Source organism: Thamnophis sirtalis, unplaced genomic scaffold (genome assembly GCF_051295495.1).
Source record: "Thamnophis sirtalis isolate CommonGarterSnake01/CBP01778 unplaced genomic scaffold, rThaSir2_p1.2 scaffold_11, whole genome shotgun sequence".
Taxonomy (NCBI): domain Eukaryota; kingdom Metazoa; phylum Chordata; class Lepidosauria; order Squamata; family Natricidae; genus Thamnophis; species Thamnophis sirtalis.
Window position 1 is genome coordinate 2,904,626 of NW_028261391.1, and position 22,173 is coordinate 2,926,798.

At 46.1% G+C, this 22,173-nt stretch overlaps 1 protein-coding gene across 1 annotated transcript in view; it reads left to right on the forward strand.

The window, feature by feature from the left end:
• PSMD1 (proteasome 26S subunit, non-ATPase 1) overlaps nucleotides 1-22,173 on the forward strand; it is a 124,032-nt gene that overhangs the window by 26,985 nt on the left and 74,874 nt on the right. The window contains 5 exon segments of the mRNA XM_087725058.1: nucleotides 1,427-1,600; nucleotides 3,873-3,984; nucleotides 5,864-6,060; nucleotides 6,641-6,736; nucleotides 8,214-8,278. Of these exon segments, the coding sequence (XP_087581184.1) occupies nucleotides 1,427-1,600; nucleotides 3,873-3,984; nucleotides 5,864-6,060; nucleotides 6,641-6,736; nucleotides 8,214-8,278 (644 nt within the window).

Genomic DNA, 22,173 nt, shown 5'->3' on the forward strand with positions numbered 1-22,173 from the left:
CTGACCCCCCCCCCCGGCTTCTCCCAACCTCTCGGTATTCATGAATCATTGAAGCCCTCTTATCTTCGGATTGCAATTCTGTCCTAAATTTCAGACAAAGAGGACGCAAGTATTAAGTGTGTGGATGAGTTTTTTTCATATAATATGTAATTAGAGTAGAGCCTCGGAGGAGGGCCTTCTCTGTTGCCGCTCCGGCCCTATGGAACGAACTACCCCCAGAGATCCGGACCCTACCCACTCCCATGGCCTTCCGAAAAGCTATCAAAACCTGGCTATTCCGGCAGGCCTGGGGGCTGTTGACCTCTTGACCGAGGTCCAGCCCCGCTTAGACTGGGTGCATGATGTGTTTCTTTCAAATCTGCTTTCTTCTGTCTGTTTTTTAACCTTTTTCTTAAAATTTTATTTCTGTAAGCCGCCCGGAGTCCTTTGGGATTGGGCGGCCTATAAATTTAATAAATAGAAATAAATAGAAATAGAGTACTGTACACTTTGGCTTCGTTGCACACTCCCACATACTGTATTTTTCGGAGTGTAAGATGCATCTTTTCCCCCCCAAAAAAAGAGGGTGAAAATTTGGGTGTGTCTTATACACCGAATGTAGCCCCACCCACCCCCAACAGAACGAAAAAACTCAAGGCCTCTTGAAAAAAGCACCATTGGGACAACCCTGACTTGGATGACTGAGAATCTCTACAGACTTTTACTGAATGATTTAAAAAACCTGTAGGTTATTTATTTAATGGCTTAATGACTTATTGGATTTGTAAGGCTGCTCAACTAATATATATAAATATAAAAATATAAATCTATCTATCTATCTATCTATCTATCTATCTATCTATCTATCTATCTATCTATCTATCTATCTATCTATCTATCTATCTATCTAGTTAAAAGCCACATGCAGCAAAGTGTGTGTGTGTGTATATATATATATATAGATAGATAGATAGATAGATAGATAGATAGATAGATAGATATCGATATAGATAAGACTGTATTAAAAGCTACCTGCAGCAAAGTAGCCATTTATAAGGCAGATGCCTGTCTAAAAAAGAAGATTTTTTTAAAAGAAAAATGCTTGAAGGGGATAGAGATTGTCAGTTTGTTGCAGCATTCAAATCCAGAAAGCACACACAGGTAACTGATTCATCAGGATTCATTAACTTCTCTTTATATATAATAGAACACATGAGACATATATATATATAATACCAAGAATGGTTCTTTCAACGTGGTAGAGAGGAGAGATTGCATTAAGCTTTTGCACAGACTCAGAGCTACAGAGCTAAGCCACGCCCAGGCTTCAAAGGGTTTCAGCTCCCATTGGCTGACCTTGTTGCTACGCCCTATTCCAGTTCATGAATATACTCTGGCAGAGATTGATGTTTCACCGTCCTTCTGTTCTGTTCTGTTGGCTTCCTAGGGTCACGAGAAGGAAGCTCTGCAGCTGATGGCGACGTATCTGCCCAAAGACACGTCTCCGGGGTCTGCCTATCAGGAAGGGGGCGGCCTCTATGCCTTGGGGCTCATCCACGCCAACCACGGAGGCGACATCATCGACTACTTGCTGAACCAGCTGAAAAATGCCAGCAACGACGTACGTGCCAGCATACTTAATGCAGCCCAAGCATGCCCCTAGGCCAGGCAACGTTGCATTCCTTAGGCCAGTGTTTCTCAACCTTGGCAACTTGAAGATGTCCGGACTTCAACTCCCAGAATTCCCCAGCCAGCGAATGCTGGCTGGGGAATTCTGGGAGTTGAAGTCCGGACATCTTCAAGTTGCCAAGGTTGAGAAACACAGCCTTAGGCTGCCGAGATTTGGCCCAAAGCTCTCTTCCCTATCCTGGGAATTAAAGGTGGAAAATAGACCTCTAAAATTGCAAAATCATTCAGAAGATCTAATGAGGGGTCCTCGGTGCTCTCTGAGCTTGCTTGTTTCCTTGCGGACGTTTCATGACTCAACTAGGGAACATCATCAGGGCTAGAAAGGAGTGGGTTTTGTGCTCATTTTATGTTCTACCAGCAGTGATGATGTCACCTAGTTCGGGTGAAAGTTCTGCAAGAAAGCAACCAAGCAGAGAGCCCCTAAGACCCCCATAGTTCTCCTCCTCCTCTTCACAAACCCCACTCCCTTCTAGCACTGATGATGTTATCTAGTTGGGTAATGAAATGTCTTCAAGAAAACAAGCCCAGAGACCACCCAGGACCCTCCAGTCCTCCTCCACCTCCAGTAATCCCCATTTCCTTAAACCCCATTTCTTACATTGGATGAGGAGAGCAGATTTCTCCTTTTGTCCTGGCCACTTTTTACACGGAGGCACCGTTGAGAGCGTTTTAACAAACGGAATCCCTTAAAACGGCTACGTTTTAACAAACGGAGCCGAGGTGGCGCAGTGGTTAGAGTGCAGCACTGCAGGCTACTTCAGCTGGCTGCTAGTTCGGCAGTTCGGCTGTTCAAATCTCACCGGCTCAGGGTTAACTCGGCCTTCCATCCTTCCGAGGTGGGTAAAATGAGGACCCGGATTGTTGTTGGGGGCGATACGCTGACTCTGTAAACCGCTTAGAGAGGGCTGAAAGCCCTATGAAGCGGTAGATAAGTCTAACTGCTATTGCTATTATTTGGTTTGGTGGCAGCAGCGCCTCAGATAGAAAGTCCCTACAGAGAGTGGCGAGGACAGTGGAGAAGATTATAGGAAGCTCGCTTCCCCTTATTCAGGATGCTGCTTATAAGTGCTATGCACTTAGAGCTCGAAGCATTGTTAGAGGCCCCACATACTCACTTCACAGTGTCTGTTTCTGTCCCCCACCCACCCCCAGCCCCTCGGGAGGAGGTTTCAAAATATTTCTAACAGGACTTCCAGATTCTGTAACAGCCTTGTTCCCGATGCTGTCCGTCTGGTAACTTGCAAGATTCGTTTTTCTCGCCATCTACATGTAGACTGGTTGATTATTGTACATATAAAATGACAATAAAGTTTCTAGTCTTGTCCTCTCCGCTCCTATATCCGTGATGGCGAACCTATGGCATGCGGGCCACAGGTGGCATGCAGAGCCATATCTCTGGGCATGCGAGCCATTGCCCTAGCTCACTCCAGAGTGCATGCGCACGCTGGCCAGCTGATTTTCGGCTGGCCTGGCCACGCTGCCTCCCCCTCCGCCCCCCCCCCCACAATACCAGGTAATTACAGGGTTCACATGGAGGCCCCGGGAGGATGTGGCGCAGTGGTTAGGGCGCAGTACTGCAGGCCACTTCAGCTGACTGTTATCTGCAGTTCGGCAGTTCAAATCTCACCGGCTCAGGGTTGACTCAGCCTTCCATCCTTCCGAGGTGGGTGAAATGAGGACCCAGACTGTGGGGGGCGATATGCTGACTCTGTAAACCGCTTAGAGAGGGCTGAAAGCCCTATGAAGCGGTATATAAGTCTAACTGCTATTGCTATTGTTTTCAGCCTCCGTGTAGGTGGGGGAGGCCGTTTTCCCCCTCCCCAGCCTCCAAGAAAGCCTCTGCAGCCTGCGGGTGGCAAAAAACAGGCCCACTGGAAGTCGGAAAACGGGCTCTTCCCGGCCTCTGGAGGCTTCAGGGAGGCCTGCTAAGCCCAAAACGGGGCGTGGGGTGTGTGTGGTTGTGCATGCACAAGGCCGTGGGGTACGGGGGAGGGGATTGAATTATGGGTATGGGCACACTGCACACCTGCACGCTTTTTTTGCACCCGAGGGGAAAAAGGTTTGCCATCCCTATACTATAGTCTATCCTGGTTTCCAGTCTTAATTTCCCGGATTCCAGTCCATTCCCAGATTTGGCTGCTTTCTCTGTGGAATTGGAGCATAAGTTGGTCCTCTTGTTTATTCTTATTTTATGGCTTCCGCAGATCGTTCGCCATGGGGGCAGCCTGGGGCTGGGCTTGGCTGCTATGGGAACAGCACGCCAAGATGTTTATGACCTCCTGAAGACCAACCTGTACCAAGACGACGCAGTGACAGGTGAGTTAGTCCCAGCATCCAAGACATCTGCATTTCTTCCTCTGTGTGACTTTATTTTCGTAACTGTTCAAAGTTACGACGACACTGAAAAAAAGTGACCTATGACCATTTTTCACACTTACGACCGTTGCAGCATCCCCATGGTCAATGTGATCGAAATGCAGATGCTTGGCAACTGACTTATACTTACGACCGTTGCTGTATCCCAACTCTTTTTGAGACCTTCTTGACAAACAAAGTCAATGGGGAAGCCAGATTCCCTTAACAACCAGGTTACTTATCAACTGGACTGATTGACTTAATAACCGTGGCAAGAAAGGGGATAAAATGGGGCAAAACAAATGTAACAGAGGTCTCACTTAATAACATAAATTGGGGGCTCAGTTGTGGCCGTATGTTGAGGACTACCTTGTTGTAGGAAAAGACAGGACTCACAAGCCAGCTCTTCAGAGAAGGAAAAGTTCATTTGCGCAGGTTCATAGCAAAGAATAAATGGCCTGAACACTGAGTGAAATTCAGGAGCTTCCTTATATAGTTTATCCCTTTCAACTAAAGCCATCTCTTAGTTTTGGAAACACCCCTCAAGATTTGCCCTTGAGTTACAGAAAGTATGTCTACAGGATGTCATAATACATGGGTCAGCTAACGGACAGGCATAGCTCGTATTTTGAGGAACTAACAATATGTGTCTACCAAACAGATTAACAGCCAAGCCAGCAGAATGGCTAAAATAGATGTTTTACTTCAGCATATTTCATGTGCAGACTTCCTTCTAACCCGTGTCTAACCGCACTATGTCCTGAAAGCAAACCTTGCAATTTCTATGTGAACAGTTAAAGCTTAATATCGTGAAACCCTAGTTTAGTTCAGGCTTGAGGCCTACTTTGGTTCAGCCTGCCACCTTAACCTGGTACTGGAAGAGTTGGTTCTCAGGTTTGCTACAGTTATATAGGAGAATTAGGGGGGAATTATGTATGATTTACCGTATATACTCGAGTATAGGCCGACCCGAATATAAGCCGAGGCACCTAATTTTACCACAAAAAACTGGAAAAGTTATTGACTCGAGTATAAGCCTAGGGTGGGAAATGCAGCAGCTACCGGTAAATTTCAAAAATAAAAATAGATACCAATAATGTTTTTGAATATTTATTTCAAAGAAAAACAGTAAACTAGCGGTGTATTCAATGAAATACTTCACTCACCTCATGATGCTGATGTCCCGCTGTGATGATGATGTCCCGTGCAGCCGCGGGAGCGATGTCCCGCCTCCTATGACACACGGCACAGTGATTCCTATCATTGGATCACTGTACCAGAGGAGGAGGTGGGACATCGCTATGTGGCTGCTTGCCATAACAAGGAGGAGGTGGGACATCGTTGCAGAGCGGCAGGAGGGGGAGGAAGGGGAATCGTAAGACAGCCCTGCATTACATTAGAACGTGAGGAGGGGGGATGGTGCGGTGCGCGCTGCGCGGCAAACTGACACAGAGGGAGGGGAAACTCACAGGGGCGCCGAGCCATTCACGAGTGTCACCCAGCGGCATGGCCCCGCCCCTTTTTCTCCTCCATTTCGGGCAAATTTTTCACTGACTCGACTATAAGCCGAGGCGGCTTTTTTCAGCCCAAAAAGTGGGCTGAAAAACTCGGCTTATACTTGAGTATATACGGTATTTCATTTATCAAATTTTAAAACCGCCCATCGGAGATATTTGATAAACAAAAGAAATCCTACATAATTTCTTCTCTAATTCTGGCTGAAGAATTCTGGGCATTGATGTCCGTGCCTCTTAAAATTGGCACGATTGTAAATGACCGAGTCTTTTTTTTCCCCAAAGACCCCTGTCTTTATTCTGCTTTATTCTTTCCCACCGCAAAGGTGAAGCAGCTGGTCTGGCTCTGGGCCTGGTGATGCTGGGCTCTAAAAATGCCCAAGCTATTGAGGACATGGTGGGCTACGCCCAGGAAACCCAGCACGAGAAGATCTTACGGGGCTTAGCCGTTGGCATCGCCTTGGTGATGTACGGGAGGATGGAGGAAGCCGATGCTCTCATTGAAAGCCTCTGCAGAGATAAGGTGAGTCTGTTGGTCTTGCGTTTCTTGAGATTGGGCACTGTATAACAAAATGAAATTCAAGGGTGAAAAGAGTCAGGTTCTACATTTAGGCAAGAAAAACGAAATGCACAGGTACAGTATAGGTGGCACCTTGCTAGTAGTAACTGTGGGAGGGATCTTGGAGTCCTAGTGGACAAGCATTTAAATAGGAGCCAGCCGTGGGCAGCAGCTGCCAAAAAAGCCAACACAGTTCTAGGCTAAATAAACAGAGGGATAGAGTCAAGATCACGTGAAGTGTTAATACCACTTGGTAAGGCCACACTTGGAATACGACATCCAGTTTTGGTTGCCACGATGTAGAAAAGATGCGGAGACTCTAGAAAGAGTGCAGTGTTGGCACGAAGCACGAGTATCCAGCCAGTATCCAATAAATCTGTTACGTCTATCTCAGTCAACTCTTCCCTGGCAGGGCTTTGGATAAAGATCTTTCTAGGCCTTCCTGGAGATTGAGTGGTGGGCAAAACCGTTATTTGGGCCCTGAATTTTGTTCTTCTTTTTCCCCTCGCAGTGAAATGTATAAAGCTTTCCCCTTTTTTTCCAGGACCCAATTCTCCGTCGTTCGGGGATGTATACTGTCGCAATGGCTTACTGCGGTTCAGGAAACAACAAAGCGATCCGGCGTCTGTTACATGTAGCGGTGAGTTCCCCTTACTCTTGGAGTAAACCATACGAGAATTGGGATAGAAAGTGAAATGAAATGTGTTTTAATATTAGTAGCTCAGGTTGGGAGCCTTGGCTGTTGGTCTGAGCTCCAAGCTTGGCAATTTGGTTCACCATTCAAGGAGACATCGTCAATGCATTTTCAATTGTTTATTTGAATCGTTTTAGTGTTTTTAGTAAGGTGGCTCCGTGGCTAAGACGCTGAGCTTGTCAATCAGAAAGGTCGACAGTTCGGCAGTTCGAATCCCTAGCGCCGCATAATGGTGTGAGCTCTCATTATTTGTCCCAGTTTCTGCCAGCCTAGCAGTTCGAAAGCACGTAAAAAATGCAAGTAAAAAAATAGGAACCACATTTGGCGGGAAGGGAACAGCGTTCCATGCGCCTTTGGCGTTGAGTCATGCCAGCCACATGACCACAGAGACGTCTTCAGACAGCGCTGGCTCTTCGGCTTTGAAAGGGAGATGAGCACCTTCTCCTAGAGTCGGGAACGACTGGCACAGATGTGCAAGGGGAACCTTTACTTTTACCTGGTGTTTTTAAGTGGTTTTTTGGTTGTAAAATGTTTTTAGTAATTTTAAATATAATTTAGTTTTTTTTTAATGCTAAGCCACCCAGATCGATATGGGCAGCTATAGAAATTGAATGAATGAATTGTGGTCAAGTCATAATTCTGCAACAAAAGCAACATATCTAAAGCCGCACTGTCTTCCAGATATTAGATTAAACTGTGGTTTAAAACCCACTTTTGACCATAGTTACTAATTTGGCAGCTGCTGGTTGCTTTTTTGTCAGTTGGAAATTAATCAGAGGGAACATTTTCTTATCACCGGCTTATCTTAATAAGCCCCAGAAGTGAGATTACATGTTTTAATTCTATTGAATTAAAGAGCCATTTCCAGGTTAGCATTAAATAGGGAACAAAAGTTACTTTTCAGAACCAACCTATGGCAATTTTATTTCAACCGAACTAATCCAAACATTTCAAATTTTGTTGATGAATTTGACTTGTCTCTAATAAATGCTCTAGATGAGCAATTGCCATATATTTAAGGTAAAGGTAATGGTTCCCCTCGCACATATATGGTAGTCGTTCGTGACTCTAGGGGGCGCTGCTCATCTCCGTTTCAAAGCCGAAGAGCCAGCGCTTGTCCGAAGACGTCTCCGTGGTCATGTGACCGGCATGACTCAATGCCGAAGGCGCACGGAACGCTGTTACCTTCCCACCAAAGGTGGTTCCTATTTTTCTACTTGCATTTTTTACATGCTTTCAATCTGCTAGGTTGGCAGAAGCTGGGACAAGTCACGGGAGCTCACTCCATTATGCGGCGCTAGGGACTTTAACCGCTGAACTGACAACCTTTCTGACCGACAAGCTCAGCGCCTTAGCCACCGAGCCACCACGTCCCACTTCCATATATTTAGCCTACTTTAATTTTAATTTTTTCCCCCCATAGGTTAGTGACGTCAACGATGATGTGAGGCGGGCAGCTGTCGAATCTCTGGGCTTTATTTTGTTCAGGTACGATCGGCGTTTTCAACAACCTGGTAGGACCAAGAAAGTTTTCTCTTGACGTTCTGCGTATTCCTTTTTTTCTTCTCTGCTATGTAAACTGGTAAACGTTTTGTTGATATTGGGTTGGAAGCTTCTTCACACTTCCAAGGATGGTCTCCGAGCTGCATAAGATGACAGTGCCTTGATGTTGGTACCCCAAGACACTGGTATGTGCCAGAGTTTTAAAGTTGCCAAGTTTGGTGATTCCTGGTGTTCGAAGGAAAATCTGGTTCCGTTCCAAGCTGAGAGAAAGATGCTGGAAACAACATGGAGACTGATTGGAAAGAAAGGTTCTGTTTATTGGTGAACAGAACCACCAACCACATGTGATTTTGGGACAGCTGACAAAATGGAGTTTAGAATGGGTGGGTTTTTATACCTTCTGGATTCCTATGGTGTCATGTAGGGGTCATGCCTGGCTGTATAGGCAAAAGGAAATGCAAATCCTAGGTGTTTTGTCAGAGCTAATCTTGTCAGCCTTTGACTCGCCTAATTGTATTGCTTATCTGGAGTCTCTGACTGACCCAGTCTTTCTGAATGGATTGCCAGTTCTGCATTTCTAAAAGCTGGCCGCCTCAGTTTCTGCTTGGGGCAGGGAAACGGGAGCTGGTTTCTGCCGTCCTTAAGATTTTTTTTTCCATTTCTCCTTTAGGGGAAATATTCTATCCTGCCTTTTTAAATATTTCCCCAAATATTTCATTCTTCGGGGCTGGTGGGGAGGGGTTTCCCACAATTGTATAGCAGCTAGGTGCTTTCCTGGGGTAGCATCGGCCACTAGGCACTATAGTTCATTCTCAGGTTACTACAAGGTGCTCTAGGTAGTACGGCTGACTTTGCACCTGGTCTGAATGCTACAGCTGAGTATCCGGCTGGGTGGATGACTTTGGGACAGTTGCTGTCCCCGCAGGGTTGTTGTGGTGGAGGAAATGGGGCCCAAGAGCTTGAGTTGCACAATTAAAGGCAGACATAAATGTGATAATGGATAAATCCAAAGAGCTACGTTGGTATTGTTTTTATACACCGTGCCCGAGTGAATAAGAGAGACAGAGTTGAAATGATTTCGTCGGCGGTTCCGTCCATTTCAGTGCTGGTTTTGTAACCACTGGTTTTTTCCCCTTGGTTTATGATTTAAAATTTTACTTACCATATTTTTCGGAGTATAAGACGCACCGGAGTACAAAACACACCAACATTTTGAAGAGGTAAACTAAAAAAAAATAGTTTTTGCACTATGCAGACCTCCAAAACCTTCTGCACGCCTGGTTTTTTTGTCAAAAATGGGGCATGCAGAGAGTTTGAGAGGCCTGCAAAGTTCTCCTGGGGGCTAGGGGGGCAAAAATGAGCAAAAAATGACCTGTTTTTCACTCATTTCTGCCCTCCCTAGCCCCCAGGAGAACTTTGCAGGCCTCCCAAACTCTCTGCACATCCATTTTTGTGAAGGGAGTGGGGTTTGGGGAGGGCAAAAATGCCGTATTCAGTGTATAAGACGCACCCAAATTTTCACCCTCTTGTTTTGGGGTGGAAAGGTGCATCTTATACTCCGAAAAATATGGTAGGAGTTGCTTTGAAATCTTCCAAGTTCTCATTTTACACAAACATTCGTATTTGATGAGAATGGCATGTAAATGTTTTCGTGGTAAATAATGCAGAATTATGCGCTCTTCGCTTCAGAGTTGTACTTTGGAAGGTTCTTTATGTCAGGAACGGGAAGATTTGACATCTTGGAGATTTAATTTGGCAGAGACCCCAAGTTTACATACTTCAAATGAAAGAATGAGGCATGTGTGGGTGTAAAGATGAATGCACGGTTAGCGAAAGTTGTGTGAAATTTGGAAACGCTCCTACATCTGCTTCTGCAATTTGACAATAATTGATAATTCCCACTGAAAATTCCTATTGCCAGCAATGGATTTGAGACCCACGAAAACATTTTATGATCTTATAGTGTATGCTGCATATGAGGCGCTATTTAAATATCTGTGTCACACTGGCTAAGGAATTCTAGAGGTTTCTTTAAGTTAGACTTATATACCGCTTCATAGGGCTTTCAGCCCTCTCTAAGCGGTTTACAGAGTCAGCATATCGCCCCCACAGTCTGGGTCCTCATTTCACCCACCTCGGAAGGATGGAAGGCTGAGTCAACCTTGAGCCGGTGAGATTTGAACCGCCGAACTGCAGATAGCAGTCAGCTGAAGTGGCCTGCAGTACTGCACCCTAACTACTGCGCCACCTCGGGTCTTTGAAGAGTCCACAAATCCTAAAGGTGCCAAGTTAGAATTAGAATCACTAGACATTATCATAATAGAGTTGGAAGGCACCTTGGAGGTCTTCTAGTCCAGCCCCCTGCTTAAGCAGGAAACCCTATTACCATTTCAGACAAGTGGCTGTCCAGTCTCTTCTTAAAAAACTCCAGTGGTGGAGCATTCACAACTTATGGAGACAAGCAGTTTCACTGGTTAATTTTTCCCACTGTCAAGAAATTTCTCCTTACTTCCAGGTTGCGTCTCTCCTTGATTAGTTTCCACCCATTGCTTCTTGTTCTGCCCTCAGGTGCCTTGGAGAATAGTTTGACTCCCTCTTCTTTGTGGCAACCCCTGAGATATTGGAAGACTGCTATCATGTCTCCCCTGGTCCTTCTTTTCATTAAACTAGACACACCCAGTTCCTGCAACCGTTCTTCATATGTTTGAGCCTCCAGTCCCCTAATCCTCTTGGTTGCTCTTCTCTGCACTCTTTCCAGAGTCTCCACATCTTCTTTTACACCATGGCGACCAAAACTGGATGCAGGATTCTAAGTGTGGCCTTACCAAAGCCTTATTTTATGACAACAACAATAACAACAACAACAACAATAATAATCATCCCCATAGCCAACAATGGATTTGCTTAATGACTGAAAGGTTCATTTAACAACTGGGGATTCACTTAATAATCCTGGCGGTTTGTTTAACCGCTCAAAAATGAAATATCATAAAATTAGGCTGGTCAGGTGATGACCTGCTTTCTGACTCTCACAAACCTATGTCAGTATTATGGTCATAACTTGAGGACGACTGTCGTTATTTTTGGCAGGTGGCTACCATCAACTGTGAAATTTGTTTGCTTCAGAATTATAAATGTATCCCGCAAATTGTTCCTTTCTCCCTCTCTCTCTCTCCCTCCCGATTCAGAGAGTACAGATATTCCTTGACTTAATGACCACAATCGAGCCCAAAATTTCTCTCGACGAGCAAGACAGCCGTTAAGTGAATTTTAAGAACTGAGGTGGTGCAGTGATTAGAGTGCAATACTGCAGGCTATTTCAGCTGACTGCTAGCTGCAGTTTGGCAGATCGAATCTCACCAGGCTCGAGGTTGACTCAGCCTTCCGTCCTTCCCAGGACTGTAAAATGAGGACCCAGATTGTTGAGGGCAAGAGGCTGACTCTGTAAACCGCTTAGAGAGGGCTGTAAAAACACTGTAAAGCATTATATAAATCTAAGTGCTGTTGCTATTCCTTCCTTCCTTCCATCCATCCATCCATCCTTCCTTCATTCCTTCCTTAACTCCCTTTCTCATTCTCCTTCCTAGTGGCACAGTGGTTAGAATGCAGTATTGAAGGTTAAGTTTGCTCACTGCCAGCAGTTCAATCCTGACCGGCTCAAGGTTGGACTCAGCCTTCCGTCCTTCCGAAGTGGGCAAAATGAGGACCCAGATTGTTGGGGGACAAGAGATGCTGACTCTGTAAACCGCTTAGAAAGGGCTGTAAAAGCACTGTGAAGCGGCATATAAGCCTTAAATGCTGTTTGCCATTTCGCCTCCTTGTAATGACTTTTCTTGTCACGGTTGTTAAGTGAATTGCTTCCAGTTAGTCACGCGGTTCTTAAGTGAATCCGGTTTGACTTTGCTTGTCAGAAGTTCTCCAAAGGGGAGCCCCACGAGACCCCCCCCCCTCAAGACGCTGCCACCATCATAAATATGACATCTGAAAAATTGTCCGACATCACTTTTTTTTCCAGTGCCGTCGTAACTTTGAATTGTCGCTAAAGCAGTGTTTCTCAACCTTGGCAACTTGAAGACGTCCGGACTTCAACTCCCAGAATTCCCCAGCCAGCGAATGCTGGCTGGGGAATTCTGGGAGTTGAAATCCGGACGTCTTCAAGTTGCCAAGGTTGAGAAACACTGCACTAAAAGAAATGGCTGTACATATATAAGCCCAAACTGATTATTTCCCCCCCCCTCTCCTCTCATACCCTGTTCTAGGCAGCAGATGTCTCTTCGGAGCTGTTGTGTTACTTGTGTGGCCTTGCTCCGCCGTAAGTGGCTCTCATTCAAGGCAGCCGATGCTGTTTATAAGTGTGTGTCTGTGTATATACCCGAAAAAAGGACACATTCCAGACAATCCTTTTATGTTTCCAGGGATTTTTCTCCAAATAGGTTTGGGGGCATTTTTGTCCTCTGATCTCACGGCGCTTTTAACCTTTGGCCAAGAAGCAAAATCATATTTGGAAGCTTGAGAACTTCCTGGTACGTCTGCAAAGCATTTTCTGAACGTGACCCCTTCGTGTCTGTCTCTCCCCCCCCCCCCCCCAAATCAGTGACACCCTTTCTATAGTTGGAAATGTTCACGTCCTGAAGAGGACTCACTATCATTGGAATCTGTTGGGTCATCTTTTAATTCCCCAATAAGAAGGACAAGAAATATTTGTGAGAGTTAAGTTTGGTCTATAGTGGTTAAGGCGCCAGGCTAGAAACCGGGTGACTGTGTGTTCTAGTCCCCGCCTTACGTATGAAAGCCAGCTGGGTGACCAGTTTTGTCTTAAGCAGGAAATCCGGATGGTAACTTTGGGCCGATCCCCAGGAGGAAGTGAATTCTAGTTCTGTCTTCAGTACGAAAGGTAGCTGGATGACTTTTGGTTCAATCACCAGGCGACAGCAAGTTCTAGTCCCCGCCTTAGGCACGAAAGCCAGCTGGGTGACTTTGGGCCAGTCGCCAGGAGTCTGAATTCTAGTTCTGTCTTAAAAAGAGCCGAGGTGGCGCAGTGGTGAGGGTGCAGTATTGCAGGCCACTTCAGCTGACTGTTATCTGCAGTTCAGCGGTTCTAATCTCACCGGCTCAAGGTTGACTCAGCCTTCCATCCTTCCGAGGTGGGTGAAATGAGGACCCAGACTGTGGGGGCAATATGCTGACTCTGTAAACCGCTTAGCAATAGCAATAGCAGTAGACTTATATACCGCTTCATAGGGCTTTCAGCCCTCTCTAAGCGGTTTACAGAGTCAGCATATTGCCCCCAACAATCTGGGTCCTCATTTTACCCACCTCGGAAGGATGGAAGGCTGAGTCAACCCTGAGCCAGTGAGATTAGAACCGCTGAACTGCAGATAACAGTCAGCTGAAGTGGCCTGCAGTACTGCACCCTAACCACTGCGCCACCTCGGCTCTTTTTAAGACAGAACTAGAATTCAGAGAGGCTGAAAGCCCTATGAAGCGGTATATAAGTCTAACTGCTATTGCTATTGCTAAAAAGGAAAGCTGAATGGTAACTTTGGGCCAATCCCCAGGAGAAATTCTAGTTCTGTCTTAATTATTAAAGTTGGCTGTTAAGTTTGGGCCAATCCCCAGGAGGCTGTGAATTCTAGTTCCACCCCAGACATGAAAGCCAGCTGGGGACTTCGGCCCATTTAGCAAGAGACTCTGAATTCCAGTTCTGTCTTAAGCATGAAAATTATCTGAGTGACTTTGGACCAATTGCCAGGAGACAGTGAGTTCTAGTCCCGCTTTAGGCATGAAAGCCAGCTGGGTGACTTTGGACCAATCGCCAAGGGACTGAATTCTAATTCTGCCTTAAGCATGAAAGCCATCAAGGTGACTTTGAGCCAATCCCCAGGAGACGGTGAGTTCTAGTTCCTCCCAAGAGAGGAAAAAAACCAGCTGGGTGAAGCTGAACCAATATTGGGGCGGGGGGGGAATCAGTGAAACAGCACCAGCTTTGCTTAACACAAAAAAGAACATCGGTGTGCTGTTCCACTAACATCCTAGCCCACCCGGGAGATAAGCCAGGCCTTCATACCAAACCAGAATGCAATAAGTACAATATTTGTCGGAGAGACAAGTTCTCGGAGTGGAACACCAGCTGGGAACTGTAAATCAGCTCATTCTGTTTCCAGGTTTCAAACATTTGAATCTTTCCATGTGTTTTCTTCTACCTTACTAATTTTCTTCCTGGTCTTGGAAAGTCATTGACTCCAAAGAAGTTTTTACAGCTAGTCTTTGACTTATAACCATTCATTTAGTGACCATTGGAAGTCAAAACCGCACAGAAAGAAGTGGCTTATGGCCATTTTTCACACTTACGACTACTCTGACCCAGCTCCTCGACCACGACAAACTCTCTGAAGTTAACTCAAAGATTCCTTTAATTAGGAGTGCCAGCAGCCCCAGCAAAATGTTTCTCTCTCACCGCAGGCTAAGAAGTCCGTCTGTCTGGAAGATGAATAGTTGTCTATCCCATCTATTCATCTCCACCCCCTGCCTTTTATTCCCAGAACTAGGGTGGGGCTTCGCTAACAGTGGTGGCTCTTCCGTCCCAAGGACTGGCCCATAGATTTCCACTGCTCTCCTCTCCTCTGCCTTCTGTGCATCCAAGCATCAGGCACTGGACCCAGATGTTCCTCCTCCTCCTCTTCCTCCAGACCTGGGGGCTGTTGACTCCCCATCTGAGGGCTGATGGATGGCCCAGGGTCTGTCTCTGGCTCTGTGTGTGTGTCTCTGTCTCTGGCTCTGTCTTGTCTGTCTCTCTCTCTGTATGTGTGTCTCTGTCTTTTTGTGTCTGTGTGTGTCTGTCTGTCTTTGCCTTTGTGTGTGTGTGTGTCTCTCTCTCTGTCTCAGTCTTTATGTGTGTGTGTCTGTGTTTGTGTCTGTCTGTCTGTCTGTCTTTGTGTGTATGTGTGTATGTGTCTCTATCACTCTGTTTTTGTCTCTCTCTCTCTCTCTCTCTCTCAATCTTTGTGTGTGTCTGTCTGTGTGTGTGTGTGTGTGTGTGTGTCTGTCTTTGTGTGTATGTGTCTCTATCACTGTTTTTGTCTCTCTCTCTCTCTGTCTCAGTCTTTGTGTGTGTGTGTGTCTATCTCTCTTTGTCTTTGTCTCTGTGTCTCTCTCTCTCTGTCTCTGTCTCTCTCTGTCTCTCTCTCTCTCTGTCTCTCTCGGCAACTGACTGCCACTAAGGGAACAGTTTTAAGTCGAGGACTACCTGCAAGACAGTTGTTAAGTGAGTCTGGCTTCCCTGTTGATTTTTTTTTTGTCCGAAGGTCGCAAAAGGAGAACACATGACCCCCGTCACAATTACATGCCAGTTGCCAAGCCTCCGAATTTTGATCACAAAGCAACGAGGACGCCGCGTCAGCCGTTAAGTGTGAAAACCGGTCACAAGCTGCTTTTGAAACTGCGAACCGTCACTGTCACAGTCATAAGTGGAGGATTATCTGTCTTTCCAAAAAACCAAGTCTAAAGGCATATTTCGCACACGTACACACCCCCTTCCTAGACAGTAGAGTAGTGATACGTGAATGCTGTTGGCGGAAAGCTGTAATTCCTCTGCTTGAACTGGCCGCTCGGAACATTCCAGAAATGGTTTCTACATTTCCGGAAATAGGATTTTTGGGGGCTGGAAGTGGGAATCAGAGTCTCCCAAGATTAGAAGAACCACATCCGGCAGTTTACTTTGCAAAAATGTCTCAGCCACCCTCGAGAAACACTCTGGAGAAAACATGTCCATGAAGGGGCTTATTTATTTTTGCACAAAACTACTCTTGTATTTGGATTCACACCCAGCCTCCTTTTTTTTTTGTTTTAGGCGTGCCTTGCACATTACAACTAGGAAGCCATATTAACCCCCGATTGACACACACACACACACCCATTAACCATCATATTTTGGTTGCAAGGTCTGTTCGCTTGGCATATAAACCAATGCTTTTCAATCGCAGGCACTTCAAGAGAGGTGGACTTCAACTCCCAGAATTCCCTAGCCCGGCGCGCAGCCTAGAGAATTCTAGGAGTCGAAGTCCATCCCCTCATCTTAAAAATTGCTGAGGTTGAGAAACGCTGACATAATATCGTATTTTCCGGAGTATAAGACGCTCCGAAGTATAAGACGCACCTAGTTTTTTGGGAGGAGAACAAGGAGAAAATATCTGCCTCTGGCTCCCAGCAATTTGTCTCCTTGCAACAAACAGCACAGACGATATACACTGTTTCTGGTGTTACATTTCAGACTATGCTTGTACAGATGCTGTTAAAACTGATGTGGCTTTCTGGAAGTATAGGTTACTGTATTGGTTATATTTGCCTGAGTTGGTTCTTGATTGGGGATTGTTTCGAGCAGCAGAAACTGTTTCAGAAGACTAAATTAAGTCAGTTGGGTTTTGCAAAGCCCAAATCAATTCAGCTTAAAGCATGCTTGTTTTTCTTCAGTTGAAACTGTTTAAAAATACTAATGATCTTGGTCTCTGGATCATGAGAGCAGCGTGAGATTTGGATACCCAAGACTAAAACTAAGCCAAAATACAAAATACACTTACAAATGCAAATCTTTACAAATGCAATGGCAGAGTTGGAAGGGACCTTGGAGGTCTTCTAGTCCAACCCCCTGCCTAGGCAGGAAACCCTATACCGTTCCAGACAAATGGCTATCCAACATCTTCTTAAAGACTTCCAGCGTTGGGGCATTCACAACTTCTGTTTATTTATTGCTCCATATGCATAAACAGTTGGTGTGGGTGGTCACACTATCACAGTTAGTGATAACTCGTGTTACCCTGCTGCTGTTGGCTTGACTGACGAAAGTATGTGCCCTCGCACCCTTGTTAATCCACATCATAAAAACCCCTAGAGTTTGTTTTCAGGTACGAAGTATCTCATGAAAAGGCATCCGGTTAGGCAACATAAAACAATTAACATAAAAATAAGGACCGGCTCAGTCAATTGTTGAAATCACACTTAATAAGAGAAACTCTGGTCATTAGTAGCACTGCTAAATACAGTTCAAAATATGAAGACTAAACGCAACTAATGAATTAATGCATGTTAATAGTTTTTTAATAGAAACTTTTAAAAAAATCTCTTGAAGGCATCCACAATTGCCTTTAAAGTCAACTGCCTTTTTTAGAAGACAACACATGGAATATTTGCATCCAGTTTTGGTCGCCACGATTATAAAAAAGATGTGGAGACTCTAGAAATAGCAATAGCAATAGCAGTTCGACTTATATACCGCTTCATAGGGCTTTCATCCCTCTCTAAGCGGTTTACAGAGTCAGCATATCGCCCCCCACAGTCTGGGTCCTCATTTCACCCACCTCGGAAGGATGGAAGGCTGAGTCAACCTTGAGCCGGTGAGATTTGAACCGCCGAACTGCAGCTAACAGTCAGCTGAAGTGGCCTGCAGTGCTGCACTCTAACCACTGCGCCTCCTCGGCTCTTGAAGGAGTGCAGAGAAGAGCAACAAAGAGGATTAAGGGGATGGAGGATAAAGCACACAAAGAACAGTTGCAGGAATTGGGTATGTCTCGTGTCAGGTTTCCGAAAGATGCCCTCATTAATTCATAAGCCTCGAGCCGAGTTTCAAAAGAAATCCAGTCATTTATTAGGAACACCCTTTCAGCAATACCCCATTGCAGTCAGATCTGACCTCATTTGAATTGTGGCTGAACTTTGCCCCTGTTTCTTCCCTCCCCTCAGTCTGAGTCATAAATCACATTCTCCAGCGAGGTGCACACTTCACAAACCTCCTGTAGTAATCTTGAGATCCGACTCTTAATGTGTGGAATGTGCTCCCCTACTTCCCTCACCACGCTAACTGGATAACAGACATGCAAATGCTTTATCAGTTGACATCTAGTTTAATGAAGAGAAGGAAAGAGACGGAACATGATAGTGGTCTTCCAATATTTGGGGGGCTGCCACAGAGAAGGTGGGGTGTCAAGCTATTCTCCAAAGCACCTGAAGGCAACGGATGGGAACTAATCAAGGAGAGAAGCAAACTAGAATCAAGGAGAAATTTCCTGACTGTGGAGAACAATCAGCCAGTGGAACAACTTGCCTCTAGAAGGTGGAGGTTTTTAAGAAGAGATTGGACAAGCATTGTCTGAAGAAGCCATCTTTGGATCCAGCCGTCTTAAACAGCTATCGTCCAGTCTCCAACCTCCCCTTTGTGGGGAAGGTTGTTGAGAAGGTGGTAGCCTTTCGGCTCCGGCGGTCCTTGGAGGAAACCGATTATCTAGATCCCTTCCAGTCGGGATTTAGGCCCGGCTACAGCACGGAAACCACTTTGGTCGCATTGATTGATGATCTCTGGAGAGCCAGGGATGGAGATTATGCCTCCGTCCTAGTGCTCCTTGACCTCTCAGCGGCTTTCGATACCATCAACCATGGTATCCTTCTGCGACGACTGCGAGAGGTGGGGGTGGGAGGCACTATTCTACGGTGGTTCTCCTCTTACCTCTCGGACAGGTCGCAGTCGGTGTTGGTCGGAGGGCAGAGATCGACCCCTAGGCCCCTGAATTATGGGGTGCCGCAGGGTTCGGTCCTCTCCCCCCTCCTGTTTAATATCTACATGAAGCCGCTGGGTGAGATCATTCGACGGCACGGAATAAAATACCATCAGTATGCGGACGATACGCAGCTGTATCTGTCCGCCCCGTGCCAACTCAGTGAAGCGGTTGACGTGATGTGCCAGTGCCTCGAGGCTGTTAGGGACTGGATGGGAGTTAACAAGCTTGTACTCAATCCAGATAAGACCGAGTGGCTGGTGTGTTTCCCTCCTACTAATTGGCCAAGTGTTCCATCTCTCAGGCTGGGGGGGTCAAACAGTACGCCCCTCAGACAGGGTTCGCAATTTGGGAGTCGTCCTGGACCCACAGCTGACTTTCGAACACCACTTGTCGGCTGTGACCAGAAGAGATTGAACAGCACTCTGTCTGAAATAGTATTGGGCCACCTGCCTGATCAGGGGGTTGGACTAGAAGACCTCTGAGGTCCCTTTCAACTCTGTTATTCTGTCAGTTTCCAGAAAGATATTTCAGAAACAGACAGGATGGTTCTAAGATCGCTTAGCAGAGTCGGTGGCTGTAATCTGATAACTTCTCCAGGAAAATGTTTTTTTAATGCCCGGGCAGGAATCAGTTGGAACTGGTGACTTCAGCGCAGGAAGTTTTATTTTGGGTTTCTTCCAGGCTTCTTCCATTAGCGGTGAAGATTGCAAAAGCATTAAGCCCTGATGACCTTCGCAGGAAAAGGAAATCGCATTTCGAGTCTCTCGGTAACCAGATTAAAACGATCCCCCTGGGTTTCGACCCAGATGTTCCTGACAAGAGATGGCAGATGGAATTCAAGCAGGCGTTAGAGAAAGCGGAGACTTGTTTTCAAGACAGTCCCAGAAACGAAAGATCGGCAGAGCCAGGAAATCTGGATGCCTTCTAGATATAGGATATGGGCAGAGTAAAACGTTTGTAGGAATACAGATAGTCTCGATTTACAACCCCTCATTTAGTGACCATTTGGAGTTACAGCGCCTCTGAAAAAAGGCCACCTAGGACCATTTTTCACACTTATGAGGCCATCCAACCGGTCAGTCCTGGAGGAGATCAACCCTGACTGCTCTTTAGAAGGCCAGATCCTGAAGAGGAAACTCAAATCCTTTGGCCACCTAAGGAGAAGGAAGAAGGACTCCCTGGAGAAGAGCCTCATGCTGGGAACGATGGAGGGTAAAAGAAGAAAAAGGGGACGGCAGAGAAGGAGGTGGCTGGATGGAGTCACCCAAGCAGTCAGTGTGAGCTTCAATGGACTCCAGAGGATGGGAGAGGACAGGAAGGCCTGGAGGAACGTTGTCCATGGGGTCGCGATGGGTCAGACATGACTTTGCAACACAACATCTATCTATCATCTATCTATCTATCTATCTATCTATCTATCTCTATCTATCTATCTATCTATCTATCTATCTATCTATCTATCTATCTATCTATCTATCTATCTATCTATCTATCTATCTATCTCAAGTACTTTGGCCACCTAAAGAGAAGGTAGGACCCATTGGAGAAGAGCCTCATGCTGGGAACGATGGAGGGCAAAAGAAGAAGAATGGGATGACAGAGAAGGAGGGGGCTGGATGGAGTCACCGAAGCAGTTGGTGTGAGCTTCAATGGACTCCAGAGGATGGGAGAGGACAGGAAGGCCTGGAGGAACGTTGTCCATGAGGCCACGATGGGTGGGACACCACTTCGCAGCTAACCACAACAACTATCTATACATCCATCCATCCATCTATATATATATCTCAAGTACTTTGGCCACCTAATGAAAAGGAAGAAGGACTCCCTGGAGAAGAGCCTCATGCTGGAAATGATGGAGGGCAAAAGAAGAAGAAGGGGACGGCAGAGAAGGGGGTGGCTGGATGAAGTCCCTGAAGCAGTCGGCGTGAGCTTCAATGGTCTCCAGAGGATGGGAGAGAACAGGAAGGCCTGGAGGAACGTTGTCCATGGGGTCGCAATGGGTCAGACATGACTTTGCAACTATCTATCTGTCTGTCTGTCTGTCTGTCTGTCTGTCTATCTATCTATCTATCTATCTATCTATCTATCTATCTATCTATCTATCTATCTATCATGTATCTATCTATCTATCTATCTATCTATCTATCTATCTATCTATCTATCTATCTATCTAAGTACTTTGGCCACCTAAGGAGAAGGAAGGACTCCCTGGAGAAGAGCCTCATGCTGGGAACGATGGAGGGCAAAAGAAGAAGAAGGGACGGCAGAGAAGGAGGTGGCTGGATGGAGTCACTGAAGCAGTCGGTGTGAGCTTCAATGGTCTCCAGAGGATGGGAGAGGACAGGAAGGCCTGGAGGAACGTGGTCCATGGGGTCACAATGGGTCGGACACAACTTCGCAACTCAAAACTATCTATCTATCTATCTATCTATCTATCTATCTATCTATCTATCTATCTATCTATCTATCTATCTATCTATCTATCTATCTATCTATCTATCTCAAGTACTTTGGCCACCTAAGGAGAAGGAAGGACTCCCTGGAGAAGAGCCTCATGCTGGGAACGATGGAGGGCAAAAGAAGAAGAAGGGGACGGCAGAGAAGGAGGTGGCTGGATGGAGTCACCGAAGCAGCCGGCGTGAGCTTAAATGGACTCCAGAGGATGGTAGAAGACAGGAAGGCCTGGAGGAACATTGTCCATGAGGTCGCGATGGCTCGGACACCACTTCGCAACTAACCACAACAACTAGCCATTTCTGCAACACCAAACCCATCTAATCCGCAAAACCCAAAATCAAAGTTTCGTATTTTCCCCACTCCAAGCACAAAACAGAGATGGCAAAATTGACCGCTTGGATGAAAGAAAAGGAGGGGGGGGGGGAAACCCACAATTAATTTTGTTTCTGCTTGCAAACCGCTAAGGTCTTTCTGTTTCTCAAACCTGGCAGCTTGAGGCCTTCAGCTCCCAGATATTCCCCAGCCAGCAGGTTCTCCGTTCTTGCCTGAATAAATAATGGGATCGGGATGTCTGGAGTAGCTTCTCACCAGCATATCAGTTAATTAAGCCGAGTTCTCCTCCTGCTATTTCCCCCCCCCCCCACAAGGAGTTTCCATCGTCACAGAGAGAAAAACGAAGCCCCAAACTCCGCCAGGATTCCCTTCCATGTCGATTTTCCAATTGCAGGTAGTCCCCGACTTATGACCACGCAATGGAGCCCAGCTTTTGTGCCGTTAAGCGAGACATTTGCTAAGTGAGTTCTGCCCCCGTTTTACTGACAGTTCTCGCCATGATTGTTCAAGCGAGTCACTCTTAAGTTCTTAGGTTATCCGCGC